Source organism: Piliocolobus tephrosceles, chromosome 18 (genome assembly GCF_002776525.5).
Source record: "Piliocolobus tephrosceles isolate RC106 chromosome 18, ASM277652v3, whole genome shotgun sequence".
Lineage (NCBI taxonomy): Eukaryota > Metazoa > Chordata > Mammalia > Primates > Cercopithecidae > Piliocolobus > Piliocolobus tephrosceles.
The window spans coordinates 36315390-36334213 of NC_045451.1; the positions used below are offsets into that span (position 1 = coordinate 36315390).

Consider the following 18824-nt stretch of genomic DNA (forward strand, 5'->3'; position numbering starts at 1 on the left):
TGGCTTCAAAGCGTCCTTTGGAACCAGCAGAGACAGACTGGAGGCTCATGGAGCCAAAGTGGAGATTACCTTCAGGCGGACGTCTCCGTCCTGAAGGGGTCTCCCGAGCCACATGGTGGCTCCAAATGGACCTCGGACCTGCACAGGATTTCTGGCCGAGGGAGGTAAAGAGGAGACAAGGGCACTTACCCCAGAGAGGCCATGAGAGTGAGGGAAGCGGGTCTCAGGTCCTGGTCCGTCTGCGGCGTGGGAGCAGGAGGAGGTTCCTCAACCCCTAGAGGCCTGAGGAGGGGTCTCCTCCCAGGTCTTCGGCACCAACTGATTTGTTTTTCTAAGACCTGCCGAGCGGGCACAAAAGAACCAGCGAGTAGGCAAGGGTAATAGCACTGCACAGTTTATTTTTGGTCACCTAAGGTGTGGGGGAGAAGTCTGTCGGCCTCCGGCAAAGGAGGCCGGCAGAGTCCCCCGGTGGGGCTCTCGGACGGACTTCCCACAGTCCCGACATCCCGACAGGAGTGGGGCTGTGAGAAGGCCGCGTGGCTCACTGGCTAAGAGTGGCTTTTCTAGGAGTGGGAGGGCAATAGGTGGGGCACGGGCGTGTCGGGGGGTGTTCCGCAGGTGCGACCAGGTAAATCTTGGTCTCTTCGGATTGACGTCACCTGGCGCATGCCCAGTTGGTCTGCACCTTCCCAGGTCGCTGGCTGCATTTTCGCGCGCGCGGGAAGAGTTGGTGGTGAAGGAGAACCCGGAAGTGCACCATCTTGCCTCCGTTCGTCCAAACAGTAGGGATCCAGTTTATTCTTTCACTTGAGGATATCCAGTTGTTCTAGCTCCATTTGTTCAAATTTCCCCATTGAATTGTTTTGACATTCTTGTCAAAATCAATTTGCCATATATGTAAGGTTTTATTTCTGGATTCTCAGTTCTGTTCCTTTCATCTATTTGTCTGTCCATGTGCCAATACTGTCTTTATTACTATAGCTTTGTAGTAGGTTTTGAAATTGCCAAGTGTGAGTTCTCCAACTTTGTTCTTTTTCTGTCTGTTGTGGGTCACTTGCATTTCTGTATGCAATTTAAATATCAGTTTGACAATTTCTGCAAAAAAAGGTAGCTAGGATTTTGCAAGGGATTGTGTAGAGTTTGTAGGTCCATTTGAGGAATATTTTTCATCTTAACGATATTGTAAAAGACATAGAATGTCTTTCCATTTAAAGAAATTAAATTGCACTTAATTTCTTTCAATAATGTTTTATAAGTTTCAGAGTACAAGTAGTATGCTTTTTTCTCTCAATTTATCCCTAAACACTTGTTCTTTTTATGCTATTATAAATGAAATTGTTTTACTAATTTCATTTTCTGATTGTCAACTCACTAAAATTTGGCCTCTGCCACACTGACCTTGCCTCAGCCTAGACTAGTAGAGTATAGGGATCATAAAGTCAAGTGCCTGCAGGAGCCAGGTATATAACCTGGAGGAGTGAAGCAGGCTGAGTGGGACAATGGTCACTGGGTCAGGCTGTGCCTGGTTTAGAGGGGACAGCTGCTCTCGAGTTCTAGTTGATGGTTGCTGTGAGGTTGTGATGGTTCAGCGTTGCCACATCTTATTTTCCAAGAGAAACTAGAAATCTGGATTTTCGTGTGAGAAATCCTAATTTGCAAGTTAGCAACTAAGCAGACACATACACACATACATACACAATATAGGCCAAGCAAATCATATGTATTTTTAAGGATGATGTTTAAGGATGATGCCTGTGAACAAAGTGAGAGTGAAATGTTTGATGTACCACTCACCTCCTTAGCTGTAAGCAATGAGGAGTCCCTGATGTGTCCACTAACATTTCTCTTGCTGTGGTAACCATCTTCCCTCTTAATTTTTTCTTTCTGACTTCTCTGTCTGAGAACCCTGTTTATTACAGCAAGTTTGCTAAACATCATTGCAGCATAGTTTGGGCTTGCTTTTTTGTTTTATTAACACTTACATAATGTTTTTCTGTTATTCGTGATTTTAGGCAGTTTAATAAACTAGTTTGTATGAGATGTGCATTGGGTGGCTGACTTCTGGATCTAATGTCCACAGTTCACAGTGGGGAGCGAAGTTATTTGGAGGGGCGTTTTGCTTCTTGAATCATTACCATTTGTAAATATTTGAAAGTCAGGTTCATTTCAACAAGCTGACCTCAAATTCCACGTCAAAAACATTCATCTTTTCTTTAATATATAAAGGCCCCACTTTTTTGGCTGTTAGTCTGCTGGACATTCAGAGCAGAATAATCCAGAATAACCAAGAGCTTGTGTAACTCATGTTTGCCTGCCTTAAAATTTCTTTGTGAAAGGAAGTATATGAGTGATTTCAATGAGGTTTTTAGTCTGTTTGAATGAAACAACTTTATTTAAATGTCATTTACATAATTTTTTCTTCCTTATTCAGCCTAACTTCCTATATTATCTAGTTTGTGTATTAATGCCTGAAGGTTTTTTTGAAACCATACACTTATTTTTAATGAATAACTTTTTTTATGATGATGGAGATAATTTTGTACTTAATGAAAAGTTACAAATATAATACAGAGACTTCCCATGTACCCTTCACCTAGCATCCTCTTGTGTCATCATCTTATATAACTGTACATTCTATGGCATGGAACAATGATTAAAACTAAGAAATTGGCTGGGTGCGGTGGCTCACGCCTGTAATCCCAGCACTTTGGGAGGCCGAGGTGGGCGGATCACGAGGTCAGGAGGTTGGCTAGCATGGTGAAACCCTGTCTTTACTAAAAAATACAAAAAATTAGCCGGGCGCCTGTAGTCCCAGCTACTCGGGAGGCCGAGGCAGGAGAATTGCTTGAACCCGGGAAGCGGAGGTTGTGGTGAGCCGAGATTGCGCCGCTGTACTCCAGCCTGGGTGACAGAGCAAGATTCCGTCTCAAAAAAGAAAAAAACAGTCAAAAAACCCACGGAATTAATGTTGGTGCAATATTAAGATGTAGAACTTATTTGGACTTCACCAGTTTTTCCATTAATGTCCTTTTTCTAATCCAGGTCCCACAATACACTTTAGTTGTCAGGTCTCTGTAGTTCCCTCCATCTCTACCAGTTTCTCAGTCTTGTCTTTCATGACCACATTCCTTCAGTTATTTTGTAGACTGCCCCTTAGTTTGGGTTTTTGTCTGATGTTTTCTCATGATTAGATTGAGGTTACACATTATTGGGAATATCCTATTGGGGTATCCGATGTCAGTATTACTGGTGACGTAACCTTGATCACTTGGTTAAAGCATTATCTTCCAGGATTCTCCACTGAAACTTACTATTTTCCTGTTTGTTGTTATTAAACATTTGGGAGGAGATACTTTGAGACTATGCAGATACTCTGTTTCTCTTAAACTCTTCACTCACTCACTTTAGCATCCATGGGTAAATCTTACCTGTGACAGTTAACCATGGTGTTCTTATGGAAAATTTTCTGTTTTTCTCATTCCTTCTGTTAATTCTATTAATCGGAATTCTCCTGTGTGGAAGAATTGTCACTTCTTACCCATTTTATTTACGTATTTATTCATTCAGGTAATTATGTCAGTGTGGGCTCCTGGATGTTTATTTTATTCCAGTACTACAATTGTTCTGTTGCTCAAGTTGTTCTGTCCTTTTCTCCCTGAGTTTTGAGTGAATTTGTTTGTCAAGGTGGAGACAAACCTATTGTGGCTGAAGATACGTAGAGACTGATCTATTTCACTTAACCTCTGGCAAAGTGATGTACAGTCTAATTAACTTTCCCCTTCTATTTTTTGAATCAGAATTTGCTGCTCACTGTGATGTCTTTTCTTTTACGATCAGACTAGTGAATCTCCGAATTTAACACACTCAATATGGATAATACGAAATATGAAACACATTGCTGATAAAGTGAAGTTAGGTTTCATTTGTTTAATGATGAAATTTAGATTTTATGTGCAGCTTTAAAATTCCTCCTGCTGAAACCATCAGTTATTGTGATAAATTATTTCACATTATGTATGTTGTTTTTAGGAAAAGAAGAAATATGAAACCCTTCAGAGGGAAGAGTCTGATGAAGTCTGCCTTCCAAAAAACTCCAGAGAGCGGGACATCCCTTCTCTAGCCTGTGAATTCAAAGGAGACCATCTGAAGGTGGTAACCGATTCCCAGCTCCAGGATGATGCCAGTGGACAAAATGAGAGTGAAATGTTTGATATACCACTCACCTCCTTAACTATAAGCAATGAAGAATCCCTGACGTGTAACACACAGCCCCCAAAGGAAGGGGCAGAGGCCACACCCTATGTGGGGGACAGTGCAGTCACGCCAAAGGTCCAGCCTGGAGACAGTGTTGGAACTATAGTAGAAACCCCCAAGAACTTCACAGAGGTAGAGGAAAATACGTCAGTACAAGGTGGACTTTCAGAAAGTGCACCCCAATCTAATTTTTCTTATACTCAGCCAGAAATGGAAAATATACAAGTCAGAGAAGCTCAGAATAGTAAAGAAGACAAAGAAGGCCTGGTTTGTTCTTCAGAGGTGCCACAGAATGTTGGCTTGCAGAGTTCTTGCGAAGCCAAACATGTTTTTCAGACACCTAGAGTGAAGAAACTGTATCCCCAGTTGCCAGCTGAAATTGCCAGAGAAGCACCAGCTTTGGTGGCAGTGAAACCCTTGCTTCGTAGTGAGCGACTCTACCCAGAACTCCCATCTCAACCAGAACTAGTACCATTTACTAAAGAACAGCTAAAAATCTTGGAGCCTGGTTCATGGCTAGAAAATGTCGAGTCATATTTAGAAGAATTTGACAGCATGGCTCATCAAGACAGGCATGAATTTTATGAGTTGCTTTTGAACTACTCACGATGTAGGAAGCAACTGCTGCTGGCCGAAGCTGAGCTGCTTACTCTGACATCTGATTGCCAGAATGCTAAAAGTCGGCTGTGGCAGTTTAAGGAGGAACAAATGTCTGTACAGGTATTTTGATCAGAGGCCTGGGGAATTTGCAGCAGAGCTGCATTCCTGGGATGCAGTCCAGGTCTGGAGTCTGTTCCTTACACCCACACTGACCCTGCCTCAGCCTAGAGTAGTAGAGTGCAGGGATCACAAAGTCAAATGCCTGCAGGAGCCAGATGTATAACCTGGAGGAGTGAAGCAGGCTGAGTGGGACAACGGTCACTGGGTCAGCCTGTGCCTGGTGTAGGGGGGACAGCCGCTCTTGAGTTCTAGTCGATGGTTGTTGTGAGATTGTGATGGTTCAGCATTGCCACATCTTATGATTTTCCAAGAAAAACTAGAAATCTAGATTTTTGTGTGAGGAATCCTAATTTGCAAATGTTAGCAACTAATCAGACATATACACACACAGTGTAGGCCAAGCAAATCATGTCTCCAGCTGAAATTCAGCCCATAGGTCATTAGTTTGTGACCTTGGGCATAATGCTGCCAACATCTAATGGGTAGAGAGTGTCAAGGTTGAGAAGAAGGGATGAGGAAACTGAAGGTATTATGATCACTTTGGCCTCCATAGGGTTGTATCTGATGGTCTTCCCCATTGAGTGTGGATGAGGAATCTGAAGGTAGTAACCGATTCCTAGCTCCAGGATGATGCCAGTGGACAAAATGAGAGTGAAACTCACCTTCTTAACTATAAGCAATGGAGAGTCCCTGACATGTAACACAGAGGCCCCAAAGAAAGGGGAAGACGTCCCCTCAGGGTTGAGAGGGGATGGGGAAAACCATTAGATGCAACCCTATGGAGGCCAAAGTGATCATAAGCCATTTCATAGTGGCGTAGGAGAGATGGCAAGGAAGAAGAGGTTACTCTTGACTAGTTTAGCAGTGAAGGGAAGCTGGAGGAGATATTGGAGAGAAACGTGATTCCCTTATCCCTAATCCTCATTCATTGGCAGGCCTGTATATCTCTGTAGATAGGAAGGAGGGAAACATTTGGAAATACTGCGTTGAAGAAGAGAGGATAGAATCAAGAACACAGCTGTTGGAGTGTGTATTCTCTTGAGTAGAACTACAAAGAATGATGAGGGTAGATCCAGAGATGTTTTAAGGTACCTTGAAGTTTAGGGGATATCACATTGGCTTCATGTTCATAAAATAGAAGGTAAGATCATCAATCTTGAGAGTCTTAGGGACAAGTTCTGTTATTTTCTTGCAGCTTTCACTGCTGACTACTACTTTTTTTTTTTTTTGAGATGGAGTCTAGCTCTGTTGCCCAGGCTGGAGTGCAGTGGTGCAATCTTGGCTCACTGCAACCTCCGCCTCCCAGGTTCAAGCAATTCTCCTGCCTCAGCCTCCTGAGTAGCTAGGATTATAGTGCCACCACCATGCTCAGCTAATTTTTGTATTTTTAGTAGAGATGGGGTTTCACTGTGTTGGCCAGGCTGGTCTTGAACTCCTGACCTCATGATCCACCTGCCTCAGCCTCCCAAAGTGCTGGGATTACAAGCGTGAGCCACCACGCCTGGCCCACTTCTGACTACTTGTTAGAGTTACTCTTCCCTTCTCTGAACTTGCGATGTATTTGTGATTGGCTTTATGTTCCTTTGCACCTGATCATATATTTGCTGGTAATGTTCTCTACACAGTAATACATCTCCTCACCATGATTAGAAGCTCTTTGAAGATGGTACTGAAGCCTATGTATCTTATATTTGCTGCCTGCTTACTTCAAATGGAAAGAGTAACTAGTTTCTTATTGTACCTTTTTGTCCTCTGGTAGGGTATCTGTGCAGATCAAGTGAAGGTTTCCAGCTATCATCGCTACCAAAGAGTAGAAATGAATGAAAATGCACTGATGGAGCTAAAGAAGCTATTTGATGCCAAAGCTGAACACCTCCACCAGACCCTGGCCCTTCATTCTTATACTTCTGTGCTCTCAAGGTTGCAAGTGGAGTCTTACATCTATGCATTGCTCAGTAGTTCAGCTGTTCTGAGATCTTTAGTAATTCACCAGCAAGGCCAAGGTATGTAAGTAATGAAGCTCTCACTCTTTCTTGCATTTTGAAATAAATAAAAAATTGAGGGCTATAGTCTGGTTGAATTGACTGTGTAGTAATTGGTCTTACAAGATACCATTTGTGCTTGCAGTTTTACCAGGCCTCCCCAAGTGTAGGATTGAGATCTGCATTAATGACATTTCTTGGGAGCATTACCAGGTCTCCTTTCTCCGTGACTGTCTTTCTCTGCTTCTGTAGGATGCCAAAAAGCTCACTATCTATCATTAATGTCCTTTGCTGTCCTAGTTAATGTGCTTGTTACCAAGTTGAGTCCAAATATAGTTTTTGATTATAAAAGTAATCATCGGAATACTTCTTCACCCTTTATCTCTTGTGGTTTGTTTGGGCTGCTTTGTTTGTAGGACTGTTTTGTTTAATTTTCCAACAGAGGATTAATAATGTTCTGAATTTTTCATCTTATTTTGGATTTTAAGAAATTAGTCTTTATGACATGAATATTAAGTATGCTTATTGAATTATGCAATTTTTATTTCTGGGGGATACATTAGGATACTTTAAAGTAAAAGTCCCCCTCCCCTATTTTCTTAACTAATCAAATAACTGGGGGTAGATCAGAGATGTACTGATTTTCAAATAAAAAATAGTGGATTATGGCCAGGTGCGGTGGCTCACACCTGTAATCCCAGCAATTTGGGAAGCTGAGGTGGGCGGATCACTTGAGGTCAGGAGTTCAAGACCAGCCTGGCCAACATGGTGAAACCCCTTCTTTACTAAAAATACAAAAACTAGCTGGGCGTGGTGGCGGGTACCAGTAGTCTCAGCTACTCAAGAGACTGAGGCAGGAGAATGGCATGAATGCGGGAGGCGGAGGTTGCAGTGAGTCAAGATCGCACCACTGCACTCCAGTCTGGGCGACAGACTGAGACTTTCTCAAAAAAAAAAAAAAAAAGAAATTATGATGAGGTTGGTTTTTCCGTTATTTTGAAATACTTCAAAGTTAAACATGTTTTTGGCTTGTCTGTTTATAAAAATTTAAATATTTTTATGTAACTTTTCTCCTTTTTTTCATCTGCACTAAATATTTTAAAGATTTTTTATTGTTGTTGGTTTAAGTGAAGACACTAAAAATTCCCCCCAAAACACCATTTATGAGAGACTCATTTAATCTCTCTCATTTACAGTGTCTAAGCAGACAGAAAGCATTCCTTCCGATCTCTGTCAGCTAAAGGAATGCATTAGTGTCTTATTCATGTTCACCAGGAGAGTTAATGAAGATACTCAGTTTCATGATGATATTCTTCTCTGGCTGCAGAAATTGGTAAGGGTACAAAAATAGACACTGTAGTCTTTGTTTTATTTCTCTCATAATTTAGGAATTATCTGTTATTTCATTACATTTGGTCTTCAACAACTTTTTCAGCTAATTTATTTTGTGAGTTTATTAATGACTTTTCTTTGATCATGATACGTGGTAATAAGTTATTTATCTAGTGCATTATTAAGCACAAAGTATGTTTCTCCCTGATAAAGATTATGCTGAATGAACTCTGGACTTCAACTTTGAAAGAAATGAAAATGCAGGAAGTATGCTAAATTGAAGATTAGATGTATATTCAGAATATAGGTACAGGTTGAGTGTTCCTAATTCAGAAATCTGAAACGATCCAGAATTCCAAACTCTTTGAGTGCTGATATGATGCCACAAGTGGAAAATTCCACACCTAAGTACTTAATAGAAACTTTGCCTCATGTACAGAATTACAAAAAATTTTGTATAGACCAACCTTCGGGCTCTGTATAAGGTGTATATGAAACAAATGAATATTGTGTTTAGACGTATGTTTCAGCTCCAAATGTATTAGATGTATTAGTCCTTTTTCACACTGCTGATAAAGACATATCTGAGACTGGGAAGAAAAGGAGGTTTAGTTTGACTTACAGTTCCATATGGCTGAGGAGGTCTCAGAATCATGGCGGAGGGCAAAAGGCACTTCGTACACGGTGGTGGCAAGAGAGAATGAGGAAGAAGCAAAAGCAGAAACCCCTGATAAACCCATCAGATCTTGTGAGACTTATTCACTATCATGAGAATAGCACGGGAAAGACTGGCCCCCATGATTCAGTTACCTCCCACTGGGTCTCTCCTGCAACAAAGAAGAAGAATATTCTATCTTCTTCTGGGAGATAGAATTCAAGTTGATATTTGGGTGGGGACACAGCCAAACCATATCACCAAGATATCTTACATTTATGCAAATATTCCAGAATCCAAAAATGTCTGAAATCTGAAATGCTTCTGGTCTTGTGCATTTTAGATAAGGTATGGATCAAAAAATTTTCTATATCACATTCTTTCTGTCTTGTGATATTTAATGTCATGTTTAAAACAGTTTCTTTTAAGAGAAGAAAGGTATAAGGATTTGAAAAACTTAAGAAAGATGTTAGGTGTATTATAAAAAGAGGGGTATTTGTTTATTGGTTATGTTTATAGATTAAACTACTTGACTTATATTTATTCACTTGTGGCCAGGAACATTAGTGACTTGTAATTTGCCAGAGAAGAAAAAACTAGATTTGTAGAGAATCTGCTTGTGATTTTATCATAGTACTCATAGATTCATAGGCCTCTGGTGTCCCTCTGTGGTAGAAACTAAGCCAGTGGATAGTATGTCTTGTGTCTGGTTACTCTTTTGAAAGACTGCATGTATTGAAGCATTGGATAAATGACTTTACTAGACCCCTAGAGAAATTATTCTTTTTTTAAAAAATAGTGAGATCATATGACCTTTATTGTTTAGGTGTCCGTGCTACAAAGAGTTGGCTGTCCTGGAGATCACCTTTTCCTTCTAAACCATATTCTTCGATGTCCCGCTGGTGTTAGTACATGGGCTGTTCCTTTCATCCAGGTATGATGAATGGTCACCTCATTCTGAGGGGTTGGGGGAGAGGTTTTATTAGATATTTTTCCTAAAGAAATTGCTGGGAAAAAAAAGACTATTTAAAAAATAGTAATATTTAAAATAAAAATCTTAAAATATATCCAGTATACATTTATAAAAGTTCTTAGGCTGAAACTTGTTGGGCCACCCATAACTGATAGAACTGTACTAAGTTTGCTTGTGGTCTGGCTGGGTAGGTTCAGTCATATTTAACTCTACACAATTTCTGTGCAGGAAGGCTCACCAGGACTTTTTTCCTGTGGTACTCAATACAGCTTCCTAAGTCAATCTGTCTCACACCACAGTTGGTACAGGTCAAACAGAAGCCACTACATCTCAAAGTTCTTTAATACTAGCAGAGATCTTAGGTCTGTGGGATCAACTCTTGTATACTTAGGAGTTGACTATGTGGTTTTTAGATTCTCCTCTCTGCTGTTGCCTTTAGGTCGTTTAGTTACTCATAGCAACCACTTAGAATGGGCAGGAGCCAAAATGTTTGCCAAGTTCAGCTTCTCCACATCTCCTTTTCTTTAGCATTTCTGGTGGCAAGAAGTCTGAATCTTATTAGGTAGAAGGAGGATTTTTTGTTTTTGTTTTGTCTCTCTTTGGATTAAAGTAGCAGTAGTGTGTCCTTCATCCCATGTTGTTACAGATAATTGATGGAAACTGCTCAGCTACCTCTGCTCTTTGAGTACAGCTGACTCAGTGCCGCCAGGTAACCCATGGGTTGTGCTTTACTCTTGTGTGTTAGGTACCAGTTTCACCTTTGTTCTCTTAACAGCAACTTTGGTCAGAACGCTTGTGAACCAAGATTGTGGACACTTGGGTTATTTGTTTTCTACAGTACGCTTTTTGCTTTTCTGATTTCAGATCAAAGTGTTGCATAACCCATCAGGGGTCTTTCATTTTATGCAGTCCCTTGCCCTGCTGATGTCTCCTGTCAAGTAAGTGTGGAAGAGCTTTGTGAAGTAGAGATTGAAATGCTTCTTTCTTCTAAAGGATTGGCTCCTGAAACTGCCTAGATCCAAAGAAGAACAGCTAAGGGAAGTGTTGGCGTTCTAGAATTTAACATTGCAGATTTTCTTTGGGTTTGATTCTTGTTTCAAAGTGACTCTTCAACTGCTTATATATAAGCAACTATTTTTATGGGATCCCTATTTTAGTGGCTTTGCCCCTCTTGTCATATATGCTATTGTGAAAGGTGCTACAGACAAAAAAGGTGATCTGTTTCTTGGAAGAAGAGATTTAATGCCAGAAGAGAAATAGCACAGAGAGATTTAAGTGCTAAATTGTGAAGCTATGCAATAGAAATGAAGAGAACAAAGAGTTGAATGGAGTAGTCAGAGAGGGTTTCATGGTAAATGAGCTGTGTTTGAAGAATGGATTGGACTGGGCATGGTGGCTCACACCTGTAATCCCAGTACTTTGGGAGACCAAGGCAGATGGATCACCTGTGGGCAGGAGTTTGTGACCAGCTTGGCCAACATGGTGAAACTCCGTCTCTACTAAAAATACAAAAATTAGGCGGGCATGGTGGTGTAATCACCTGTAATCCCAGCTATTTGGGAGGCTGAGGCAGGAGAATCGTTTGAACCTGGGAGGCACAGATTGCAGTGAGCCGAGATCGTGCCACTGCACTCCAGCCTGGGTGATAGAGCGAAACTCCATCTGAAAAAAAAAAAAAAGAATGGATTGGATTTCAGTAGGAGAACGGGACAATGGAGAACTTGTAGGTGGGAGAACAGTGTGAGCAAAGGCCCCAACACAGGTTAGGATAGCTGTGCAGAGCACAGGTAGATCAGTGTGGCTGAAGCAAAGGTGTGTGCAGGAGCTGGTAATAAAGGTGAAGAACTCAGGTGGGTTGGATTATAGAAGTCCTTGAAATTAAATGAGGAATTTAGATTTGATGATTCCGCTCCCTTACTGCCTTGGATACAAGGGCCTGCTCCTGCACGTGGTAGATAATGATTTGACTCACAAGTGTTTTTGCATTGATATCTGTGTTTTGGCCCTAAACAAGCCTCTCCATTACCTTTTTTCTTTTTTTTTTGAAATGGAGTCTCTCTCTTTCACCAGGCTGGAGTGCAGTGGAACGATCTCAGCTCACTGCAATCTCTGCCTCCTGGGTTCAAGAGATTCTCCTGCCTCAGCCTCCTGAGTAGCTGGGACCACAGGCATGCGCCACCACACCCAGCTAATTTTTATATTTTTAGTAGAGACGAGGTTTCACCATGTTGGCCAGGGTGGTCTTGATCTCTTGACCTCATGATCCAGCCACCTCAGCCTCCCAAAGTGCTGTAATTACAGGCGCGAGCCACTGTGCCCAGCCTTCATTACTCTTTTTTATTCAGTAAGTCATAGTTGCTGAAATAGTTTCCCTGGCAAGACTCTGTGAGCCTGGTTGGAGTTAAGGTCTGCAGCATATGTATTGAGGTCCTGCATCATGCAGGGAGCTGTGCTAGTATAGCTGCTTTCTGCAATTACTCATCATTACTAATTCAGAATGGTTGCATTTGCCACCAAAATTAGTGCAGTTTTAGTAGCCTTAGTTTTTGGCCAGTTCTTATTCACTAATTTCAATCATTGGAAGATTGGGTTGATGTGTGGCTCTTCTTCAGGGTGAGTAGATAATCCAGAATGCGCTCACATGGGCCTTCATCTAAGTGATGGGAGTGACTATTCTTGTCCTTTAGAAATCGAGCTGAGTTCATGTGCCACATGAAGCCCAGCGAGCGGAAGTCATCCTCCTCAGGGCCTGGGTCTGGGACCTGGACGCTAGTAGACGAAGGAGGAGAAGAGGTAACTTATCATGCCTGCATTATTTTGATGAATCATTTTGCACTCTTCTTATGCACCAGGTGTTGTTCTAAGCACTTTTCACATAATATCTCATTTAATTCTCCCAGCAACCCCATGAGGTAAAGACTTATGATTCCTATTTTATAGATGAGGAAACTGAGGTGCAGGGGTGTGAAGTACCTTCTCTCAAACCATAGGGTCATTAAACGCAGAGCCTTTAGAGCCTGTGCTTTGAGCCAGTGTGCTGTGTTGCAGCCCTTCTCTAGAACATCATTCTGTTCAGCTCGGAGAATTTGGCACTTGGAAATTAAAGTCATACTACATACGATGTATATTAGGAGTTTCTTTATGTAGTAACAAGTTTCTGGGGTTGGAGCCTCACCTACAGATGGTGAATCTGAGTAATAAAGAGCTGGAGCTTAGCAAGGTTTTCCCTTAACCCATAAACTTCTTATCCAGAAATTCTCATTTGAAAGGTAGAAGATGGTTTTCCATTTTTGGTGATAATTTAATGATCGAAATTCAGCTTCTCAAGATCACCCTTGTTAATTTTCCTTTCTACTATACCCATCGTGAGTATATTTGTAAGCAGTTTTGTTCTGCCGCTAATTGTCAGTTCTAGTCCTTTGTTTTGTTCTGAATCTTGATTTGATATTCTTGTCTAGGATGTTCAGTGACCGATTTATTATAATCCCTCTCTTGAAAGGAGGTGAGGCCAGGCACGGTGGCTCACACCTGTAATCCCAGCACTTTGGGAGGCTGAGGCAGGTGGATCACGAGGTCAGAAGATCGAGACCATCCTGGCTGACATGGTGAAACCTCATCTCTACTAAAAATACAAAAAATTAGTCAGGTGTGGTGGCAGGCACCTGTAGTCCCAGCTACTTGGGAGGCTGAGGCAGGAGAATGGTGTGAACCCGGGAGGGGGAGCTTGTAGTGAGCCGAAATTGCACCACTGGGCTGCGCCCAGCCTGGGCGACAGAGCGAGACTCTGTCTCAAAAAAAAAAAAAGGAGATGAAAGTGTTCAGCCAACAGTTTTCAGAATGACAGCTATGGCAGCTGTGGGATCGTGTCTGTGTATTTCCCAGAGTGCTCATTCAGAAGTGGGGAGCCCCTTCACAGTCGTTTTTCTCTTCCTGAGACTTGCAGGAGGAGGTAGTCAGGTGGTGGTAAATGACGTGGACGTGCAAGCGTCTCTGCTAGAAACTGAGGAATCATTCTGAAGCAAGCTTCTCAGGAACCAGTACAGATTTTAAAGATTGCAGTGGAGCAGTATGTTTTTTTTAGAGTGGTCTTTCTTGGGGGAGAAATCTTTTCTTCTGGTAGGTTTCCTGCATTTAGTCCCAGACAGATAATGATTAAGGAGCATTATAATTACTTGTAATGATTAGGCATTATAAATACTTCCAGTCAAAATATTTGATTAATTATCTCACCCTGCATTGGTGCCCGGCTCCAGTTTAGCACTCCCTAAATATTCAGCGAATTCAAGAACTGGGGAGTAGGTGAGAAAGTTGGGAGTGCCATTGCCTCAGAAAAGGCTGTGGGGAGGAAGGCACTATGAATTATCCACATCATGGTTTCTTGATACTAGCTATATACTAGAATCACCTGGGCAACTTGCAAACCTTGCCCAGGCCCACACCCAGACATCCAAATAGTTAAAAGCCTACCTGGTGATTCAATGTACAGCTGAGTTGAGAATAGCTAAGTTGAGAACTGCCTTAAGTAGAGTTACTGAAACACTTGTTTGTTAGACATTTTAGACACATAATAAGACTGTACAAATTGAGTGGCTTAAGGAAATTTTGAATGATTTGCATTAGTCCCTTGTGGAAATTGAGGTGATACATTCTATTCTTCAGGTTCTCAGGATCTTTTTACTTCCTTCCCTTTTAAATGTAGCATATCTTAGGACATGAATCAACTTGGTTTCTAAGGTGACTTTAGTGCTCTGTGTCAAACAAAAAGACCACAAAGATTTCCCCTATGTAATCTTTGTGTATGACCACTGTTATTTTTATACGGCTTTTGGCAGCACTAATTGACAACAGAACTTTAGTCATCTATAGCAAATGTCAATTGCTTCCTCTTAAGTCTGTCGAATACTACATAGACCTTGATTTTGAGAGAAGAGAATTGCAGCTAACATAACTTGAACTCTCATCTATGGTTCTTGTTTTTTTTGAGATGGAATCTCATTCTGTCACCCAGGCTGGAGTGCAATGGTGCGATCTTGGTTCTCTGCCTCCCAGGTTCAAATGATTCTCATGCCTTGGCCTCCCAAGTTGTTGGGATTACAGGTGCACGCCACCATGTCTGGCTAATTTTTGTATTTTTAGTAGACGTAGGGTTTCACCGTGTTGCCCAGGCTACTCTTGGACTCCTGACCTCAGGTGATCTGCCCGCCTCGGCCTTCCAAAGTGCTGGGATTACAGGCATGAGCCACTGTGCCCAGCCCATCTGTGGTTCTTTAATTGATGTTATCAAAGCACTGATCCCTATAGTAAGGTCCTCACTCTAGAGGATTTCTTTTTTTCTGTTTTCTTTGGGATGGACATTTAATGAGAGCAGTTTCATCACTGACTATGACCCAGATACATATAAAATTGTGCTTGCAATTTCAGGGGATTTACTGTGGAACTCTCTCTGGAACTGAGACTATAAATTTCTGTCCTGGAGAAAAGGTCCATGAAGACTCATGAGGATATCACATGTATACCATTGAGACCTGTGATAGTTTAACTCCTGTAACTCTGGATCATAGTGTGATCTTATCAAATCAGCTGACATGACTTTCTGTCTTTTCCCTTAGGATGAAGACCCTGAGACCAGTTGGATTCTCCTTAATGAAGATGATTTGGTTACCCTTTTAGCACAGTTCCCCTTTCATGAACTCTTTCAACATCTTCTTGGGTTTAAAGTAAAAGGTAGACTCATTTCTCTTATGTGTAAAATGGGGTAGTGGCAAATGCAAACACAGGAACTCTGCATCAAGTCTTTTTTTAAATTTTGAGATGGAGTCTTGCCGTGTTGCCCAGGCTGGAGTGTAGTGGCGCGATCTCGGCTCACTGCAAGCTCCGCCTCCCAGGTTCATGCCGTTCTCCTGCATCAGCCTCCCAAGTAGCTGGGACTATAGGCGCCCTCCACCATGCCCAGCTAATTTTTTGTATTTTTAGTAGAAACAGGGTTTCGCCATGTAAGCCAGGATGGTCTCGATCTCCTGACTTCGTGTTCCGCCTGCCTGGGCCTCCCAAAGTGCTGGCATTATAGGCGTGAGCCACTGCACCCAGCTCGAGTCTTACTTCTTGTGTAGGCTCCAACTCAGGTTTCTTGTGCCTACCTGTTGTAGGCTTCTCTTGTGCGTGTAATTTCCCACTTGGTGCTTAAATGTGAGAAAGCTAACTAGCCTGCATATTGCCCAGCTTAAATTGTTTTTAATTTGGCACATTGTCTCAAGTTTTTTCCCATTTCATGTTGATATGGGAGCCAGAGTAATGAGATTGTCAGTTCTTCTCCATCTTGGCTTTGAGTCCTCGTTAAAATATTTATACAGCTGTTTCCGTTCGTGTTTTTTCATAGTAATTATGACTTTTTTCTTTTATCTGATTAACTTCTAGGTGATTATTTACCTGAAACAACAAGACCTCAAGAGATGATGAAAATTTTTGCCTTTGCCAACTCGCTAGTGGAACTTCTGGCTGTGGGGTTAGAAACCTTTAATAGAGCACGCTATAGGCAGTTTGTGAAGCGAATTGGTTATATGATCAGGTAATACTGCCGTTGGTCCATTCTTCTCTGTTCCTTTTACCCTGGTCAGACACAGATACTGCATAATTGGGATGATAGACATTTTAGTTTTAAACCTCAGGTCTTATTTCTCGTGAAAGTTAAGTTTTTTTTTTTTTTTTGAGGTGGAGTCTCGCTCTGTCGCCCGGGCTGGAGTGCAGTGGCCAGATCTCAGCTCACTGCAAGCTCCGCCTCCTGGGTTCACGCCATTCTCCTGCCTCAGCCTCCCGAGTAGCTGGGACTACAGGCGCCTGCCATCTCGCCCTGCTAGTTTTTTTGTATTTTTTAGTAGAGACGGGGTTTCACTGTGTTAGCCAGGATAGTCTCGATCTGCTGACCTCGTGATCCGCCCGTCTCGGCCTCCCAAAGTGCTGGGATTACAGGCTTGAGCCACCGCGCCCGGCCGAAAGTTAAGATTTTTTCACCATCTATAAGATGGGAATTTCATAAGTGCTTCCAGTCAGCATATTTCGTTAATTATCTCAAATTTAACTGGCTTGCTAGATGATTGTTCTTGGAGTTGAGATCCCCAAAGCTATTGCTGGGTTGAAGTCTGGGCGAGAGAGAAGTCATCTAGGAAAATGCAGGCTCTTACTGCTTCAAGTGTCTTAATAAATTTATAGAATACGTACGGCTTTTCTTTGAATTAATTTTATACTCTTTTTTCTGCTTTATTAATTTTAATTGTCTTTACTGGATCATTTGTTACAGCATATACACATGCTGTTATTCAACTTCCTTCCCCACCCAAAAGAAACTCCATAAAACTATCAAAACTTCTCTCCCTCCTTACTTTTGCTTCCAAAACAAAATTACTTTTAATTCATTTATTTTATCTTATTTTTTTATTTTTTTGAGACTAGTCACACTCTTTCACCCAGGCTGGAGTGCAGTGGTACAATCTCGGCTCACTGCAACCTGTGCCTTCTGGGTTCAAGCAATTCTTGTGCCTCAGCCTCCTGAGTAGCTGGGATTACAGGTGCACACCACCACATCTGGCTAATTTTTGTATTTTTAGTAGAGACGGGGTTTCACACATTGCCTAGGCCGGTCTCAAACTCCTGGGCTTAAGTGTTCTGTCCATCTTGGCCTCCCAAAGTGCTGGGATTACAGGTGTGAGCCACTGTACCTGGCCTAATTCACTTATTTTAGATATGTATCCATTAGCTTTATTAATCAGTCAAATGATTATAGGATGCCCTGAAAGGGTGGGGGTCCCTTCTTTTTTTTGAGACGGGGTCTCAGTCTGTCACCCAGGCTGGAGTGCAGTAGTGTGATCTCGGCTCACTGCAACCTCTTCCTTCCAGGTTAAAGCCATTCTCCTACCTCAGCCTCCTGAATAGCTGGGACTATTGGTGTGTGTCACCATCCCCAGCTAATTTTTTGTGTTTTTAGTAGAGATGGGGCTTCACCATGTTGGCTAGGCTGGTCTCCAACTCCTGACCTCAAGTGATCCGCCCGTCCTGGCCTCCCAGAGTGCTGAGATTACAGGCATGAGCCACTGTACCCGACCTGGGGGTCCATTCTGAGGTCTAGAGAAAGCCTTGAGTATAGAGTTAGGAGAATGAGATAGTGGGAGGGAGGATGGCTGGTGACCTGGAGATAAATTTGTTAAAAGCTAAAAGCCCATCTACCTGTTATTAACAGAAGTCCATCCAGACATCTGTTTTCTGATTCTGCTTAATAAATAAGGTCGTAAATAAAATTGGTCCATGAGCTCACATACAGATATAGGATTGTGTGCTTACTGTATGCCAGGACTGTGATTTCTAATTTTATTTTCTCAGTAACTCTATAGGAAGGACGTTGGTATCATTACTGTTTTAAGATCATTGTTTACATTGTTGTGTAAATAACAGCTGTAGTGTATTATGATTATTCTTTCTTTGTTTTTCTTTCCATCTGCTTACTTTTCTGTGAATCTAGTGCAGATTCTAATTGCAGAACAATTTCCCATAAGGTCCCGTTCTTCAGATCGCGTGTTAGTTCCCATTTTATTCCTCCATCCTCACTTGAACTTGCTTTTCCTCCCATCACTACCCAAACAGCTCCTACAGATGAAGATCTCTAATGAACCTTGTACTCCTGATCCACTGGCCAGTTCTGGGTCTCTTCATCCTACTTGGCATCTCTCACGTAGGTCACATAGCAGCCTTGTAGTTAGTTGATAATTTTATCCTTAAAACATTTTCTTTGCTTGGCTTCCAGGATACCACATTCTGCTGATTTCTCCACCATTTCACTGACAGTTCCTTTTCTGCCTCCTTGGTTGTTTCATTCTCACTTCCAGACTTCTTAATGTTAGAGTGTCTCAGGTCTCAGTCC

The 18824-nt window shown here is 41.9% G+C and overlaps 1 protein-coding gene across 3 annotated transcripts in view; it reads left to right on the plus strand.

Annotated features, from left to right (window-relative positions):
* Positions 1-18824, plus strand: part of EPG5 (ectopic P-granules autophagy protein 5 homolog) — a 140679-nt gene that overhangs the window by 10521 nt on the left and 111334 nt on the right. For all 3 annotated transcript variants that reach the window (XM_023207621.2, XM_023207620.1, XM_023207619.1), the window contains exons 2-9: positions 4030-4974; positions 6734-6977; positions 8153-8289; positions 9770-9877; positions 10781-10854; positions 12604-12709; positions 15526-15640; positions 16331-16481. In XM_023207621.2, the coding sequence (XP_023063389.1) occupies positions 4030-4974; positions 6734-6977; positions 8153-8289; positions 9770-9877; positions 10781-10854; positions 12604-12709; positions 15526-15640; positions 16331-16481 (1880 nt within the window). The remainder of the gene's footprint in view (positions 1-4029; positions 4975-6733; positions 6978-8152; positions 8290-9769; positions 9878-10780; positions 10855-12603; positions 12710-15525; positions 15641-16330; positions 16482-18824) is intronic.